Source organism: Anoplopoma fimbria, chromosome 17 (genome assembly GCF_027596085.1).
Source record: "Anoplopoma fimbria isolate UVic2021 breed Golden Eagle Sablefish chromosome 17, Afim_UVic_2022, whole genome shotgun sequence".
Classification (NCBI taxonomy): domain Eukaryota; kingdom Metazoa; phylum Chordata; class Actinopteri; order Perciformes; family Anoplopomatidae; genus Anoplopoma; species Anoplopoma fimbria.
In genome coordinates, this window is record NC_072465.1 from 1,552,952 (window position 1) to 1,572,500 (window position 19,549).

Sequence of the window (19,549 nt, forward strand, 5' to 3'; positions counted from 1 at the left end):
TGAGTAAAATGGTCCCTTTTTCCCACGCAAAGTGCAACACATTTATCTAAATATGCTGAATGAAAAAATAGTCTTAAAGGAAGATATAGCTTAGTTCATATATTTAATATACAATATCAGACAGTTCATTCATTGGAGCAACATGTCTGTGAGCAATTACATTACTGTAAAGAAGACAAAGTCCTAAACACTGCAACATAACAACAACAAACAGGTAGCGCATGATCACTGGCAGTGTCTGGTTGAATAGCCCTAACCTTCAGCATAATAATAATAATAATAATAATAATAATAATAATAATAATAATAATAATAATAATAACTTTATTTATATAGCACCTTTTAAAAACAAGGTTTACAAAGTCCTTCGACAGACAAGCCATCAAAACAGTGCAATAGAAGAAACAAGGATGGCACCTAAACAAGTGGACCCTGCTTTATCTAATCTGTGTCTAAATCTAATATTAAGATACTTGCACTTATTGCACTCGTATTAGTTGTTGCATTTACTGTATTCGTATCAGTTCGCTGCACTTATTGAATTCGTATTTGTTTACTGCACTTATCCTATTTGTAGTAGTTTGTAGCACTTACTATATTCGTATTAGTCTGTTGCAATTATTGTTTTCGTAGTAATTTGCCTCTGCACTATACTTTTGCTCTGGTTTATGCTTTAAGATGCTTGTTTAAGAAAGGAGATGCACTTATGACTTCTGGTGACTAGTAGTTCTCTTGAATACCTATGTTGAATACACTTCCTGTAAGTCGCTTTGGATAAAAGCGTCTGCTAAATGACTGTAATGTAATGTAATGTAAAAGATCCATCCTTATTTCAGTATTGTGCTTAACAGTTGCCTGTACCAGCCAGGTAATGTTCCAGCATACATAATACATACAGATGGCTCAGAAGGTGGGAGGCTGATAAGGGCTAAGCATCACAGTTAGTCACTGGGAGATATGCACAGCAGAGAGACGCCTATTCATATTGATAATGTTTAACTTCATTTCAGATCCTGCAGGGTGCGCTGCTCACTTTTAGTGCACAACCTGCCTCTGTGGCCTGCTACGAGGACGCGCATCGTGTCTCAAGTCATGAACGCGCTCAGTGGTGCTGATGTGAAAAGTTAATCACATTTTACCAGTTAAGGGTCAAGTCTGTGGAAGCACTATTACCAGTGCTGTGACCGGAGTAGTGACAACTGCAGAGAACTGTGTGTGTGTGTGTGTGTGTGTGTGTGTGTGTGTGTGTGTGTGTGTGTGTGTGTGTGTGTGTGTGTGTGTGTGTGTGTGTGTGTGTGTGTGTGTGTGTGTGTGTGTGTGTCTGTGTGTGTGTGTGTGTGTGTGTGTGTGTGTGTGTGTGTGTGTGTGTGTGTCTGTGTGTGTGTGTGTGTGTGGCTGAGTGTCTGTGTGTGTGTGTGTGTGTGTGTGTGTGTGTGTGTGTGTGTGTGTGTGTGTGTGTGTGTGGCTGTGTGTGTGTGTGTCTGTGTCTCTGTGTGTGTGTGTGTGTGTGTGTGTGTGGCTGTGTCTGTGTGTGTGTGTGTGTGTGTGTGTGTGTGTGTGTGTGTGTGTGTGTGTGTGTGTGTGTGTGTGTGTGTGTGTGTGTGTGTGTGTCTGTGTGTGTGTGTGTGTGTGTGTGGCTGAGTGTCTGTGTGTGTGTGTGTGTGTGTGTGTGGCTGAGTGTCTGTGTGTGTGTGTGTGTGTGTGTGTGTGAGTGTCTGTGTGTGTGTGTGTGTGTGTGGCTGAGTGTCTGTGTGTGTGTGTGTGTGTGTGTGTGTGTGTGTGTGTGTGTGTGTGTGTGTGTGTGTGTGTGTGTGTGTGTGTGTGTGTGTGTGTCTGTGTGTGTGTGTGTGGCTGAGTGTCTGTGTGTGTGTGTGTGTGTGTGTGTGTGTGTGTGTGTGTGTGTGTGTGTGTGTCTGTGTGTGTGTGTGTGTGTGTGTGTGTGTGTGTGTGTGTGTGTGTGTGTGTGTGTGTGTGTGTGTGTGTGTGTGTGTGTGTGTGTGTGTGTGTGTGTGTGTGTGTGTGTGTGTGTGTGTGTGTGTGTGTGTGTGTGTGTGTGTGTGTGTGTGTGTGTGTGTGTGTGTGTGTGTGTGTGTGTGTGTGTGTGTGTGTGTGTGGGAGGAGGAGTAAGCCTCTCTTGTGTGGATGGAAGGCGGATGCAGAAAGACTCTCTCTCGCTGTCAGCTCTGAACGGACGCAGATCCTCTCGGACTATTTCTCCGTTTTCTTGTTTTTCCTGCTTTGATCTCCGTCGTGCTCGTCTCTCTCTGAGCTGTCAATCACATCACACCGGGATTTCTACATGTGAGTGCATGGCTCGCCGGGCAGGGCGGATCTGCTCACTGGGTGAAAAAACGCCGGTTAACATGGACGGAAGGTCATCAACCATCATCTCATCGGTTCCATCCCTCTGATTAGGTAAGACGACATGAAAGGATGCAATGAAAGCAATGCAAAGAGAGCCAGATTCATGCATCGGTCCGGTTCTACGGCCCTCTATCAGGTACTGTAAGTGTTTATCAGATCTATAACCCACATATATCACATGCTTAATCCCCACAGCCTCCCGGTCCTATAGACCCACACCACAGGGCTGGGAAGATGATGTGCGAGGTGATGCCGACCATCAACGAGGGAGACTCGGCTGGTCCTCCCAGAGGGACCGGTGGCGTCCCGAACGGCTCCGACCAGGAGGGCAACTTCGAGCAGCTGATGGTCAACATGCTGGACGAGAGGGACAAGCTCCTGGAGTCCCTCAGGGAGACTCAGGAGACCCTGATTCAGTCTCAGACCAAGCTGCAGGGGGCGCTGCATGAGAGGGACGTGCTCCAGAGGCAGATCAACGCTGCCCTGCCTCAGGTGAGGAGAGAGGACTAGTATGGTGTGGGAATGGACACCTGTCTCCACTGTGGTCTTGAAACCTTTGGTACTGAGGCTGGATTTCCAACCAGGCAGATTGGGCAACTCAGTGGCCCAGGAAGCTCCACTGGTTTGTGCTAATAACTGACAATATGATTGGGAATATGCACCAAATGGCCTTAAAATGACATCAAGGTGGACCCTGCTTGTCTGGTTGAATAGCCCTAACCTTCAGCAGCTGTAGAACGGATAATAATAATAATAATAATAATAACTTTATTTATATAGCACCTTTTAAAAACAAGGTTTACAAAGTCCTTCGACAGACAAGCCATCAAAACAGTGCAATAGAAGAAACAAGGATGGCACCTAAACAAGTGGACCCTGCTTTATCTAATCTGTGTCTAAATCTAATATTAAGATCCATCCTTATTTCAGTATTGTGCTTAACAGTTGCCTATACCAGCCAGGTAATGTTCCAGCATACATAATACATACAGATGGCTCAGAAAGTGGGAGGCTGATAAGGGCTAAGCATCTTATTTTGCCTCAGGTCTAATTAGCAGGTTAATTCAGCCATGGTGGTACTGTAGAAATGACAGTATTCCTTGATATAAGTGTCATTGGGTTGATACATGGCAACAAACCAAAAGTCCCACGGCTAGAGCTAGACCTGAGAAAATTGAGAGTAGATTAGAGTATTTGTACTTCGGAAGCTCATAGGTGGCAGTGTGCCAAAAAGGAGGATCTAATTGTCTAGTAGTTAGAGAGGTAGAAAGGTAATGTAGTAGGTTGAAAGATGGATAGGAGGTGGATGGAGGGTTTTTACTAACACAAGGAAGAATGCTGTCTCAGACTGGAGAGGTCTCGGCCAGTTGTCAAGAGCCTTGCTGGTCAGAGAAGAGGGCAGGGCCCACCTATCATTATCTGGATTGAAACAGCCTCACCTCTGTGTGCGGTGACCCGTGTGTCGGTGGTAATGTGAGTGAAAGGTGCTGATGGTAAACTGGTATGTATTGAATGTTTGTCGCCCATGTGTGTGTGTAAGTGTGTGTATTTGAGAGAAAGAGAGCTGAATCAGGGCTGGTGCAGTCATCGAGCATGACGACAATGAAGCCTCAGCACATAGAGCTGCGTTACCCTCTGACCCTCAGGTCTAAATGCATGATATGATGTCACAGTACGGTGTGTGTGTGTGTGTGTGTGTGTGTGTGTGTGTGTGTGTGTGTGTGTGTGTGTGTGTGTGTGAGTGTGAGAGTGTGAAGGAGAGAACCATGCTGACGATGACAGCCTTACTGCAGCTCCTTGGGAAAGAAACATGGCCGCTTGCTCGTAGTGTACATGGCCCTGGGCTGCTTGCTTCCACACATACATACATGTCTGTGTGTGTGTGTGTGTGTGTGTGTGTGTGTGTGTGTGTGTGTGTGTGTGTGTGTGTGTGTGTGTGTGTGTGTGTGAATGTGTGTGTGTCAGAGCGAGAGAGAGAGAGAGAGAGAGGAGGGAGTGGGAAGACGCTGTCATGCTTGTTTTCTAATCCTGCTTGGTTCAGCGTAATGTTTTATTCTAGCAATAATACAAGTATTAGTTATACAGTCATAGACCTCAGGGACATTATGCAGACATTATGACTGGCGCGCACATGCATAATCTGTCTCCAGCTCTCTCGCTCTCTCTGTCTCTCTCTCTCAACACTACACGCACTTGTGCACAAAACACAGCAGTGGTCATTTCCACAGCAGCCACAGCAGAGAGATGATGCAACGGACAGTGGGTGAAGCAATCCTGAGAAATTAGCAAAATCTCAGTTGCAATTGATTTCCACTTTAGTTTTTGTCTGCTCAACCAAAGAAATATGAGGATAGTCTGGCCTTGATGCATCATATGAAATTGCAACGTGCATCTTGTCATGATGAGAGGAAAGTTTGGGAAAAAAATAACATACTGTATCCGGTATCTCAAGTTGGGTGTGATGAATTCATTAGAGCCATGTTGTAGCAGTTGGTGATGCTGCTGAACCCACCATCCTATATGTGTCAGCGGTAATTAGGCTGATTCGCGGCTGCGTCAACATACAGTGGTTGGTGTGTTTATGCCCTTGACTACAATACAACATCACAGCCATCCGTTTGCTCTTGCCGCCTCTGTTATGAAGCCCTCCAGTCAGTTTGTCGACATGTGTGTTGCCGACTATATGAGATGTATTTTTCTCAATGTGTGTGTTCAGTTTTCTCTGCTCCCAAGCTGTAGGCTGATGTATGAGTGTTGGCGCGGCAAGGCTGCCTTTTTTGCCAAAATTCAACAACTCTTTTCTTTCCGTTTGCCTTACAACCATTTGTCATTTTCACCTACAAGGTGTGCACATGTGTGTATTTCTGTTTTTGTTATGTCTTCTGTGGGTCCCTTGACTCCATGGGACTGGTCCGACCCAGAACTGTCAGATCTATGTCTCTCCTCCACAAATACACACACAAACACACACAAACAAACAAACGTACAAACAAACTGTGTGAGTGATTCAAAATGCAATGCTCTTCAATGTCGTCATTGTTAAAAATACATAAACCCACATCACCTGCGCATCAGTGCTCAAATTTGCCTCAGCAGCATGGTAAAGATGGGACAACGTTGTCATTTTACCACACACACACACACACACACACACACACACACACACACACACACACACACACACACACACACACACACACACACACGCACACGCACACACACACACACAGAGACTAGGATGGATATGTTCATTAGCTTCAAAGAATAGAGTTTCAGATTAACATGTCAGCCTATTACAGTGCAAAATGCTTCTAATTCAGCCCTCAGAGATGGGTTTGCCCAAAGACAAATTAGGTTTTAAACACGCACTGAGACTCAGGCACGCATGCTTGCATGCACACACATGCTTATGCAGTATACGCACACACACACACACACACACACACACACACACACACACACACACACACACACACACACACACACACACACACACAAAACATAACAGATACACACATAGTGCCTGTTCCTGTTCTGTGTGAGAAAAACTGTTCCGACACTGTCAAGTAGAATGTGTTGTTAGGATTGTGTGTGTATGTGTGTGTCCGTGTGTAAAGCAGAGAGAGAGCAGGCAGTGGGTGAACACCGTGTGTCAAACAAAGCAGGTCTTCCATATATTTCTGGGTCATATATATCTATATTACCACTATTTTCCATTATTTATAGTATCAAAATTGTTAATTGGAAAGGTAGACAAAAAAAAGAAACGGTGGTAGAGCCAGGCTAGCTGTTTCCCACGGCTTCCAGTCTTTATGCTAAGCTAGGCTAATCAAATTAAAGGCACTACCTCCAAACTTCACATTCAGACATAAGATTGGTTTCAATCAATCTTATCCAACCTGTGGCAAAAAAGTGATAAAATGTCAAACTATTTCTTTAAATGAACCCTACCAATTTAGTTTTTCTTAATTGAGCTTTCCAAAGTCTGAGAAGTTCTTTGTGGGATAACACCATAGCCTCTAATCCTCTATTCTTTAAAGAGGTGCGTGCCATCATGATTAGATGTGGGGTTCATTTTGGGTTTGATGGGTGTGTGAGTGTGTGTTGTGAAGTTTGGCCACCTGTTCCAGTCAGAGACAACACTGCTATTTTTGCCAGCATACAAACACATAGAGAAAGAACAAACACACACACACACACACACACACACACACACACACACACACACACACACACACACACACACACACACACACACACACACACACACACACACACACCTCACTGCCTTTCCAAAACAACAACGCCTCTTGTTCTAAATTCTAATCCCTCCGTCCACACTGAAACATATTTAAACATACATACGCACACACAACCTTTTTTATGTTGTGTTGTTTACTTCACCTCACACCACTGACTTCCCATAGCAGAGATTGTTGCTTACAGACACATAAACACAAATTCACACACATAGATTGTGCACGTAGGTCTACATTCCCTGAGCCTCTATGAAGAAATACATGTAAGGTATTCAAGACTGCACGCTATTGGAATAAAATTACATTGCAATATTTTTTCCTGCGACATATATTGCAATATAAAAAAAAGATACAGGAATTTTCACCAGATTATTGAAATAGCTTTTTGGGGAAAAAATGTATCTTTCTAAAATTATTGGGGTGATTTTGTTTAGGAAAACATCTGCATTGAAAATAAAAATAGCTTAAAAAAGAGCTGAAAAAGGACTTTTACCCCGAAGACTTTCCTTGATGTGAACCATCCTGTCTTGAATTTTATAGCTATACAGTTGTTTTCAACGAACCAAACACAAAAGCAGGTGAGCGCTGTGAAAACTGATTGTGATTGTTAGGGTGGAAATAAGGTAGATATAATATAATATACTGGTTGACTCACCATGATACCATTCATATAACCTCTGTCATCAATCCAGACTAAAGTCAAGGATCTAACATGTCTTGTTATTAATAACGCATGTTGATCACACTCAAATAAGGTGGCTCATCTGTGAATTAAGAAAATTGGTGCCTAGAGAGGATCCAGGAATTATTACAGATGCAAAGGAGCAGCGGCTTGTCACAAAAATGAGAATGGCTGGTCCACCCTAAAATCAGCCCACCTTGAGTGAGCCCAGACCAAAGTTTCGGCAAACATTTGGGGCTAATGATCGCAAGTCAATACTGAAACGATATATCATGCAGCTCTGAACATATGCCTCTGTGTTTACATATGTGCGCCTTTTCCCTTCATTCCTCCCTAAATTGTTCGTCATTTCTTATTTCTGGCCTCTCTCTCTTGCTATCTCTCCCTCTTTCGTTCACACTCTCTCTGTTTATCTAACTCATCAATAACCCAGTAGTCCATTATCTGGTCCCTCAGACAGTTCTCGTCCCCTCCTACTCCTGCAGCTGACCTTAGCCCACAGCACAACGCAGAGTGGGAGGGAAGGTTACACATATTGCTCACTGTTTAAATCTCTGAAAAGCACCCTGTGTCTGTGTGAAAACATAACAGTCTGGCATCGGTTATCTCGTCATTTGATCTAAATGCAGAGTTTGTTGAGCATATAATAAGATACGGTGTGATATATTGAGAGGAATTGTTGCAATTCTGTAGAAGAAGAAACTGAAATGAGGTAATGAATAAAAAGTTGGCAACCTAAGTCAACAATCACCAATGTTTACAAAAGTAAATTGAACTTTCATAGAATGGGGACTTTCCCTGAAACTATATTCTCATAACTAGGGGCAGCTGTGAATCTTGTTTTTGCTGCCATACAGTGTTTTAATCTCTCACCTGGCTGCAGAGATGTACAAGTTTACCCCAGAATGTATCAATACGCTGCAACATCCCTGTTGATTGTGGTTAAAAGGTGCAACAGAGCCCATTTAGTTGGGCGTGGTCAGAGGTGAAACACTGGCGTTCAGCCTGGTGTTTAAGTAGTATGAGGATTACCATTTATTTTCTTCATTAATATATCAGCCTAAGCAGATGTGTACACTTGGTATAAATCAGTGTAAGCCTAATAAAGGACAAATAAAGTCATCATAGACCTTAATCAACCTCAGCATTGCAATTAATTAATATAAGGGCTTACGGTTAGCTCGGCCAATAGAGGGCAGGGTATTTCACCCTACTTGAACCAGGGCCAGCAGGAGTAGCCTTCCAAGCTTGGTACTCAGCCATCCCAGTTACTGTACTAGAGGTGTGTTTTGCTTACAGGTACAGTGTGAGAGGGAGTGCACGTCAAAGCTAATATATACCACACTCCAGAGGAAGGAGGAAGAGCTCCAAGGTCCCCCTGCACTGTGTTTGGAGGTGGCCTGAGCTTATCATGACACACACACACACACACACACACACACACACACACACACACACACACACACACACACACACACACACACACACACACACACACACACACACTGCCTGTGTTTTCTTAAATGTCAGCATGCTGCGTCTACATGTCGTGTATGTGCGTGTGTGCGTGGGTGTGTGTGTGTGTGTGTGTGTGTGTGTGTGTGTGTGTGAGCAAGCATGCCCACGGCTAGTGTTGCTTCTGCATGGATGGCTGAGGCAGCTTTGTGCACCATGATAGGATAATATTGAGGAGGGTGGGCAAAGTCAGTTGAAAAATGACCACATCTCATTTGTCTGCTGCTGAAGTCCAAATCTTGTTCTACGTGTTATGTAAGCACCAAATACTGGAATTTGGGTTGATGTGGAGGAAAGTGGAGCATGAAGTGAGCAGCTGAATGTCACCAATAAACCCTGTAAGAAAAGAGAGGCACTCAGTGAGAGAGAGAGTCAGAGAGAGAGAGAGAGAGTATGAAACTGAAAGAAAGATGTCACGTCCAAGTTCTTACCCTTAACCGCACCAAACCATTGCTTATCCCCAACCATTTCCAATATTTATTTTAAAGGATGTTTCGGGGCAAGAGGAGAGAGGGGGGGGAGATGCAATAAAGGTCTCTCTGTTGTACTTCATGGTTGGCGTCTTAACCCCTCGGCCTCCAACCATCATCCAACCAAACTTATACATTTTAAGGTAAATACCTAAACGTGTTTCAATCTTTGGGTCTTATTTCAGAGCTCTGGCCATCATTTCTTTGTGTCATGATCACATTGTACTGACTTTGTTAATTGCAGAGATCTTGGAATGCAACCACATTGCTAAAAATAAGTCAAAAAAGTAGTCCAACGACCAGGACCGGATGTAAACCAGTCAAAAGTTTATCCAGAATGTCTTCATCAATTTATTTGTTGGTAATGTAGCACATCTGAAATGTTGGTAATAATCCCTCATATGACAGGATGTGGGCATACAATTACGGACAGTTTGAATTTTCACCCTTTACCTTTGGTTTTTTTTCTCAGTCTAGCTAAACTGGGGTTTGGCAATTTTGCAGCATTACCAGATTTTGGAAATTTACTTTATTATGCTTTAACCTCGTGCGTTTGCTCAACCTTCAGTTTTGATGGACGAGTCAGATACCTTCTGACCATAACGTTGGGCAGACCCAAAATGTTGCGAGAGAGGAAGAAGTGAGGAGTGAATCTAATCAACACCGTGTCTACTACCTCCCAGCAGCAGACTGACATCACACCTCTCTCTCTGTCTGTGTCTCTTTTTTTATCTCTTCCCCTCCTGCTGCATCACGACAGCTTTACATCATCTGTCAGTCTCTTTTCCTCCACTCCCCAGCAGCTCACTTCTCTTCTTCCTGAACGTTTTGTCCGGTCTCCAATCAAGCACACCGTAACGCTCTGAGATGGTCAGACCGGCTCCTGGCAAGAGCTTATGCACAGCTTTCGGGCCCCTGAGCACTAATAGATTATTAGAGTGCAAAGCTAGCTCCCCCACGCTGCCCCGCCGCACCATGGCTTCTGCGCTCCATCTCTCAGTGGCATCCATCCTTCGCTCCCTCCATCCCTCTGCCAGTACCATCTGGCTCTCAGCACCAGGCGCATTTAGCTCAGCCGGGCGCCAATTTGTCCCCCCGGCTGCCAGGGAGAGAGAAGGAGAGTGAGAGAAGGAAGAGTGGGAAAGAGAGGTAAATGTGGAGAGTAAGATTTAGTCAGGACAAGAAGTAGTAGTATCAAGCCTACCTGAAGGTCCCCAGCAGCGAGGGACATGCTCTGGTAATGGATAGAATGAACAGTCACTGTCACAGTATCTGTGTCTGTGTGTGTGTGTGTGTGTGTGTGTGTGTGTGTGTGTGTGTGTGTGTGTGTGTGTGTGTGTGTGTGTGTGTGTGTGTGTGTGTGTGTGTGTGTGTGTGTGGGTCTGAGTTCCCTCTCCCTGGTAATAATAGCAGAGTGATTGGAGTTGCAGGACCACCAGAGGGGATGGTGAGAGTAATGAAGGAGGGAGGCAGAAAAGGACAGAATGAGAAAGAGAAGGGGGAGGAGGAACGAGGGGATGTGAGATGAAGTTTTCCAGCCAGCAGTTAAGCCCACAGCGGCCCTGCCATGTCTAACAACTACACTATTGGAACTCTGTCAGTTCGCTTTCCCTCCTGCAACTCCCTCAGAACGGAAGATAAGGCGTCGGTGGGCGGGAGGGGGTGTGGATATTGGACTACGCTTTGGTTGTGGAAGTGTGCAAGTCAGACTGTTTCTGTTTCAGAAAAGTATGGCAGAGTCTCAATGCCCAAGGTCATGAACTTCAAGGGCATACACCCACACATGTGCAAAGACACACAGTAGTAAGGGCGACATCTTCTAGACCCCAGTTTTTCCCAGCAAGAGACTTAAGCAGCTGCATCACAGGCGGCAGCATCAGAAGCTAAGTCCCCGGCTGGACCCTTAAAGGGATTTAAGGAACTTCAAAATGCTTCATCTGCTCCATGAAATACAGCTTGTCAGAGTCTCACAACATAGCACATACCCCCCACTGCTAACTGTCAATAACAGACACACAAACACACATTTGAGAGAGTGTGGCGGTGCAAGTGAAATGCGGGATTTCAGAGAAGGACACAGTGGTCGGACAAATATTGCTCTATATAGCTTATAGCTACTGTGAAGCAAATATTGCTCTACGGGCATATGCAGGCTGCCGAACAAATCATGCCTTTATGTTATTTGTTTAATCATTTGTGTTGAATCAGTGTCAGGATGTGGATCATAAATAAGTATCTGTGAGTGACATTTACCCATTAAAAAATGTTGAAGAAGAAGCCTTTATGAACTGGCATAATTAAATAAACATGTGAGATTTCTGGTTTTCAGCAATATGTTTGAATACAAATTGATTACTGACTACTACGAATTATATTAAAACAAAAAAATGAATAGAATTGATTAATGAAGAAGAAATTGTTTTCTTCATAAATTGGCTCATTACTTAATTTCAATTTGTATCAAATAATTTTACCTATCAGATAAGTAGTAGACACAGGTACCAGTGACACAGCTGTATAACTAAATTCAAAGCATCGTGAGAAGATTCATTTCCTCAAGTAGCCTGCATTAACTGATTTTATGGTCAATTGTTGACCGCTGACAAGTTGTCACAGATGTGTCTGAAGTGTGTAGCAGACAGTTGCTTATTTACAAACTTGGCAGATTTGGAGCAGCATTAGCATTAAAAGGATAATTTGGGTGTTTTAAACTGTGGAAAAAAGCAATATACTGCCGTAGACGAGGGCAGCGGCAAAACTTATTTTAGACAACTAAAGAAATCCCACCTGAAAAAAAACGATATCAGGAAAATGTACGCTATACCCTACTGTCGCCCAATACTCATTTTTAATAGAACCTGATCATAATGTAACTTAACCATAGACTAAGCTGAACGGAACCCTGGTTTGTTGGCCATTAGCTGCCATCGTTACTATATCTGTCAATTTAAACACAGATTGGTTGTTTATAATGTAACATTATCAGAGATTGGCGATTATAAAAGCATAAATGCCGATATCCTGATCGCATATTTGACTTTATATTGGCCAATAAAGATCGCCAGTAAAACTTTTTTCACACTGTGCTGGTTAATGTTAAACTCTATAATTTATCTGCAGTTCACATGCGTGCAGATCCGTGAGGGGGGATCCGTACGGATCACAGATCGAAAATGGTCAGTTACGCCACTAATAGATACTATACTGACTAAGTAAAGGTTCCTCATACAACCCTTCTGTGTAGAGCTGAGGGGAACTGTAGTCTCATGATAATTATATGTGGCACTGTCACTATTGGACACCGTTTATATGACTAATAGCCATTTGATCCATTGTTAATATAAAAATATTGATGAGTGCATCAATAGTACCACTCATTTAGAGGTGAAAACAGAAGTCAACATACCTTAAGTGCTGGGAACCAGGAAGTACCTCTGCAATGCAATGGAGTTTTAGTAATAATTCTTGTTCACTTGTGTTTTCACTGGTCTAGTTTTACAGTTTAAACTCGATTGTCATTCTTGTCCTTTTCTTTCAAATCACCGTTGCTTTAAACGCAGTGAGCACACATTTGAATAAAACGTTCATGTAATTGATAGATTTCACAGCAGACACTTTAAAAAAAGAGACGCAGGCTGTAAAACACAGAATATGATAATTGCCTTGTATAGTTCTCAATTAGTTACTCCTGGTAAACAGACGCTAAAGGTATTGATTTCTTGTGATGAATTGCCCACACAGAGTCAGCACTTCCGGGTACTGTCTGTGTCGAATAGGGCTGATACGTCATACACACACAGCCACACATGCATAAACACACACAGAACACTCTCGGATGTGTCTGGAGAAAGATGAATGTGCTGATTTGAATGAGATGTTAGCCAGCTGAGAGTGCTATCATGGCTGGCCAGACACCAAAATACGCAGTGTTCTGAGGATAGGCTTTGATAAATACATGAGGACATTTACCAACCTTACACTTCCAAACCCTATCTGAGGCAGACTTCACTAAGTACATACTGGAGAAACTAATAAGATATTTTTTGGTGCACATACATCCACAGAAAGCTCTCACATCGTCTTGTCTCTGTATTAAATCACGAACCATTTATTAAGCACCACCTACAACAGTTCTCAGTGGCAGTCTGTTATTAATTTACTTCCAGCCTCATTCACAGACGTGTGGGTTGGTGCAGATACTCAAACTGTTTCATATACAAGCTCCATCCCTGCGTCTCTGAGTGTGTGCTGAAGTTGTTCTGCAGCTTTTTGTTCATCATCTTTCCATTAATTAGTTTCTGTGTCTCCTTGTTTTCGTGCAAAGCTTAAGAGCCTGATGTTTAAAATGACTTTATGAATTCACTTAAGTTGACTCGATGAAAAACCCAATATACATATTAAGGTTACAGACACACTGATGTGTTCCATCTCTTCAAAGTCTCGCTCTCCTCCCTTTCGTCTCTCCCTCAGTCTCAATGACTCTATCTCTGGCGCTCCCTCGCTCTATGTCTTATCAGTGCTGATGGCTTTAAGCCCGTGTGCTGAGAGGTCTATTAGTTAGCTATCGTTCTGTCAGATAATGCCTCATTTCCCTCAGCTAGTTCACTGTACTTAAAACTTTGCTCTGACTGCATGAGGTGAGAGCACAGCTACTGGGATAAAAACAGCCATATTGTTCAAACGATAAAAAAATATATATATACATATATACACATATGTATATCCATAGACGTATATTTTTTTGCTTGAGATTGATTGCAGTCTCTTGTTAGCTTGATGAATCAAAGCTCAAAATGTTGTTTAGGTTCATTATCATACCACATCAAGTGGAAGTGGATGTGAGTAAATGTCCTGTAGCAATTGCGTGTGCGTTGAATTAATCTAAATCAGCTCATTAAATCAGGAGGTCGTCCCATTTTACAATGTTTACATGAGGCTATGCTTATATGTGCATGTATGTGTGTGTGTGTGTGTGTGTGTGTGTGTGTGTGTGTGTGTGTGTGTGTGTGTGTGTGTGTGTGTGTGTGTGTGTGTGTGTGTGTGTTATGTCTTATTATTGCACTGTTTCACTGGTACAGAGGAAACATTTGTTGTGTGATTACATTGTTAAGTCCATGTAGTTCATCTAATTACAATTATAATAATAATAGCCTGAACCGCTCCCACATATTGTAATTGTATGAATAACTGATATGCATAAAGTCACTGTCATCTCCGTGGCCAGCTCTGTCTGTCGATGATGAAGGTCAGTAGGCATTGTGGTCCCATTAGAATAATGGGGGCTGTGACTAGCCTGCCCCAGTGCAAGTTGAACATCATTCACACTTAGCTGCTTTCCTCTCGCTCTCTGTTGCCGTATGCCCTGCGACGTCTCTTCTTGCCCTCAATTCCAGACTCTAATAGCCCTTTCATTTACTTGTGCTGACTCTCACCCACTCCACTCTTGTGCACACACACACACACACACACACACACACACACACACACACACACACACACACACACACACACACACACACACACACACACACACACACACACACACACACACACACACACACACACAATTAGACTTTAAACACACAAGTTCCGTGTCAGTGACATCAGATGCTTCTTGGATGTTTTTGAACCCCTCGAATTTGGTTCAAAATCTCAAGCAGTGCACTCGTTCTAGATGCTGCAACAGTAACAAACAATATAAATGCACTGAGAAATGCTTGACTATATAATTGGAAAGGCCTGCAGCATATGCGATTGGAAATGGCCTAGATCTGGATAATTGAACACCTGTAGTCAGCAGCATTCAGTTTGACTTAAGACTGATAGGTAGCTCTGTTTGCTATGAAATACAGCACATTAGGTCTGTCAGGACTTCTTCCTAGTTTACTTTAATTCTGTAGTGTACACTACAGTGCTTTTTTGGCAGTCATGGTTGGTAAGACAAACAGTGCCAGCCATGGCATGGCCACCCTTACATGTAGAGAACATTTTAATCCGCTCAAAAACTTCATAATTTCAGTAGAGTTTGTAGTTGTTGTACATTCAGTGTTGATTTTAAATTTTCTCTCAAAATGTGTTATTCAAGCTGCCATTAGAAAGGTCTGAAGATGAATGTGGTTTCATTTTACTGCCTATAAAAATGGGTCTGAGCTTTTGAGAAAGCTCTCGGATCCTAATGGGGCTCTAAGTTAGTGCTTTATTAAATGCAGGTGCACAGGAAAGTGCAAACACTTAAGTGTATGCATGTAAAAGATCATTGAGCTAGTATCAATTATGAGACAAATATACACAGTATGTTGTTTGCTTCAGATGTCTATGTCTGATAATAATGATCCTGACCATTTACAACAGAGTTGTGCTGTGAAGGAGTTTAAAAGATGTCTTTATACAATATGCTGAATTCTCTCTCTATTTTTTTGTCGGTTTTATTATGGTCCGGTGACTCTAAATAGCCAAAACAGCCAGTACGACGTTGTTGCAATGGTTGAGAAAATCCCAGCATACTAAAGTCATCCAAAATTGACCCAGAATCAAAAAGTGAGCAGATTTAAACTAATGAATGTTTTATCAGGTTTCTAGAAAAGGTTGTGATTCCAGCATAACTTTAAGCCCCTTAACTGTATTCTGCTACAGGGAGTCATAGTGGTCCTCAAATGCTCTTATGCACACAGGCCTGTACCTTTGACATCTGTATGTTCCAATAACTCTGTTAAGTACAAAAATCATCCCACAACATTTCCCAGTTCTTTTTATTCCTTATCCTTTCTTAAATTTGACTAATTTTAACAATTTACAATGATCACTAGGTCACGTTTGGAGATGATTGTGGTTGTTGATGAAACTTGTTTGTCGCTATCTTTTTCGCTAATGTAAATCGGTGGATGTCGGTTAGATATTCCATGTTGTGGGTTAGGGTTGCGGATATAAATATCACACCTGTCTATCGATGCCAAACAGCCCTACATGCATAACATTGGCAAAATAATTAAACACTTGCCATTTTCTCTTGCTTTCCAGATGTGACAGCTATGAGCGAACACCTATTAAAATATCGTAAGTGAAACATAAGAATTGAATTAAAATTTGAATGCAGACGCTGTTGGTGGTAACAAATGTAGCAGTTGGCGTGCACTCGTCCCCTCTACTCAAGTTTAGTGAAGGCTGTTCAAAGCCGCAGTGGAAAGCTGTTTTGATTTGGACACCATTAAGCGAGTGTCTTCTTTCAAATGAGAGAGGGAATGAGGCAAGACAATTGTGAATGAGATAGTGACTGAGACAGAGAGGAAGTGCCTGTAGTTGAGTTACATAAAAGGTCATAAGAAGCTCCGCAGCTTGCATCAGACTGTGCCATCTCTTCTCCCATCCCCCCTTCTCCACTTCCGCTGCCATCCTCCGATATTCCTCTCCATCCTCTGCCTCTCCAGTTTCAGTCACATCTTTTTGTCATTGCGATCTGTTCATTTTTGCTTTCTCCTATCTGATCCTCAGTTTCCTCTCTCCATGTCTTGTTCTCTCAGCCAGTTCTGGCATGTCATCATCTTGTGTTTTCTCAATGTCTTCTCTTCTCCTCCTCTTCTTCGTTTCTTCGCTTCTCCTCTTTTCTCCTGTTCTCTTCTTTTCTGTTGTCCTCTTTTCTCCTCTCTTCTCTTCTCCGCGTTTCTTGTCTCCGCTAACTTACATTACATTACATTACAGTCATTTAGCAGACGCTTTTATCCAAAGCGACTTACAGTCAGTAGTATGTTACATATCATTCACCCATTCACACACTGATGACATCAAGGTGCCACCATCAGACTCTAACTAACATTCATCATCCAGTCCACACCGATGGCCTTCAGGAGCAACTTGGGGTTAAGTGTCTTGCCCACATCGACTGCCGAAGCCGGGTATCGAACCACCGATCCTCTGATTGGAGAACTACCTTGCTCTCCACTACGCCACAGCCGTTGAGTTCAAGACTTTTGTTTAATATTTCTTCCTGTCCTCTCTCTTTCAAAAAACCCCAAATAGTCTTCTGTAGAGTGTTATTGTTCTGTAACTCTATACTGTTTCCATGGTTGCCAAATTACAGTTATAGACCTCCCTGCTAATGAACAAGTCAACATATTGAAGAGCGAGGGTAAATGATAATAAGAGAATGCAGAAAGCAAGATACACAGTAACACTGATACCATATTTAATGGAGCTCTTGATGATATTGCAATATGGATATTATCATGTGTTTAAGCATATATTTAATGGACGCCCTGTACAGATTTGATCAATCAGTGAGGTTTAATATTCCTGTTGTTTTAAAAGGTGCATAGCTGGTGGCTTGTAGTTAATAGTGCTAACAGTATAAACTACGCGACATGCTGACGGAGCTAAAAGTGAGGTTGGCCACTACGGCTCCATGACGATGCTGTCGGTCGGGATGGCGTTATCAGCTGTTACTGCCTTATGATGTGATCCGAATGTTGCATTTTGCTCCTTTAACAATCCACCCATCTTTACAGCCAGTTACAGATTAACAGTTTTATAGCACAACTGCACTTAATTTTGACTGACTCATTTATAGCATTTGAACCTTGAGGAATTCTCTGCAAGCAAGATTCTTTTTTTTCATTTTCATTGATGAAAAAAAGTTATTATTTAAGCATTAAAAAAGTATTTTTTGAGAACTATAAAAGCTGATGTCATTGCTTCCAATGACAAATACTAATACTAGGCATCCATTATTACTGCAAGATCATCTAAATTGGTCGTCAGGTTATATTTATTCGTCATTTGCAAAATTACTTCTCTTCCCCTCCCCGTTACAAATTACATTTTATATATGCGGTGCATCATCGTCTACACACACACACACACACACACACACACACACACACACACACACACACACACACACGTTCACACACACAGACCTTATCACAATAGCCCGGTGGGAATACACTACAGATCCAGTTGGCACTTGTTTAATGCTGACCCAACAGAATATATGTCCGTCCCCGAAGTGTTCCCCCTCACCCTGATGGCTCGCCGCCAACATGTCCCACAATTTCCCACATACATCTACACACAAAGTATACTGTATATTCATCGATATCCTGCATCCCTCTGTCTGTCCTTTTACCTACTCAACATCTCTGCTTGTCCGTCTGTCGCCCGGTCAGACTCCATATACATTATGCTTTGTGTGTGTAAGAGTGTGTTTGTTCATGTGCTGTTCTAAGATTTTTTAACTGGGGTGGACCAGGTGAAGCAAAGGGATCTCTGGAGGTGACCAAAATGTGATGTCAAATTTCTTGATATGCATTAATACAGTATATTACTAATAATTGTCTAAAACATAAATTAATAGGCTCCATGAATACACATCACATATTGCTGGTAGAAAAGTCTACCATGAATGTATGACAAATAAATGGGAATTATTTTTCTGAGCTCATTTACAATAGTTAGGTAGTCAGCTGCTATAAGCAAACCACAGAACAAAAATGCATTATGCAAACCCTGGGTTACAGTTTTAAAATAAACTCAAAATTAACTAGTATACTAGACATTATAGCATATACTTGAGATAAATATCCTGGATAAATAATAAAAAACAGGTTTTGACCATATTTAAGGCTGTACAGTCATAGACCATTCAAAGGGCAGATGAGGCCTTTTACCAAAAGGTAGGCTACTTTGAAATACTAACCTACTACTTATATTATTATTATAAATATTATTAATAATAATTATAATAATAATTATAATAATAATAGTCAGATGAATGCATGAAAGTTATACCTCTGCAATAAAGATATAATCATATGAGATATTTTTAACTATATATATCACAAATATCATAATTACTTCCATTCCAAATAAACCTAGGACTGAGCAATGAATCACGTTAATCATATACTTATGTGATCAGTAATGTTTTTGTTTGACCCATCCATCCACCCAGACCTCCACCCTACGCGGAAATGGGGAATGGACAGCCAGAGAAGTTGCTCTAAGCGTGTAATATTTCTGCGGATGGGTTTACTTTAGATCTAGTTGATGGTAGGGTGCGTCTTTAAAAAGGTGCGTCTGTATTAGACATCAAGGGCAGTGACCAAAATATTTGGCGACCTGGGAATAATGTCGTCAGGGGCAGCAGAGCTGACAAGAGCAAAACCTATTAGAGGCACTGGGCTCCCGGTGTTTGCCTTGTCGTTTTTGATCCACCGATTAAAAAGGGAACAGTATCAATCATACAGGCACAACCAAACATGCTGGTC

General features: G+C 42.2%; 1 protein-coding gene across 1 annotated transcript in view; it reads left to right on the forward strand.

Annotated features, from left to right (window-relative positions):
* The first annotated feature begins 2,598 nt into the window (after nt 1–2,598).
* ppfia4 (PTPRF interacting protein alpha 4) overlaps nt 2,599–19,549 on the forward strand; it is a 54,690-nt gene continuing 37,739 nt past the window's right edge. The window contains 1 exon segment of the mRNA XM_054616337.1: nt 2,599–2,856. Within this exon segment, the coding sequence (XP_054472312.1) occupies nt 2,599–2,856 (258 nt within the window).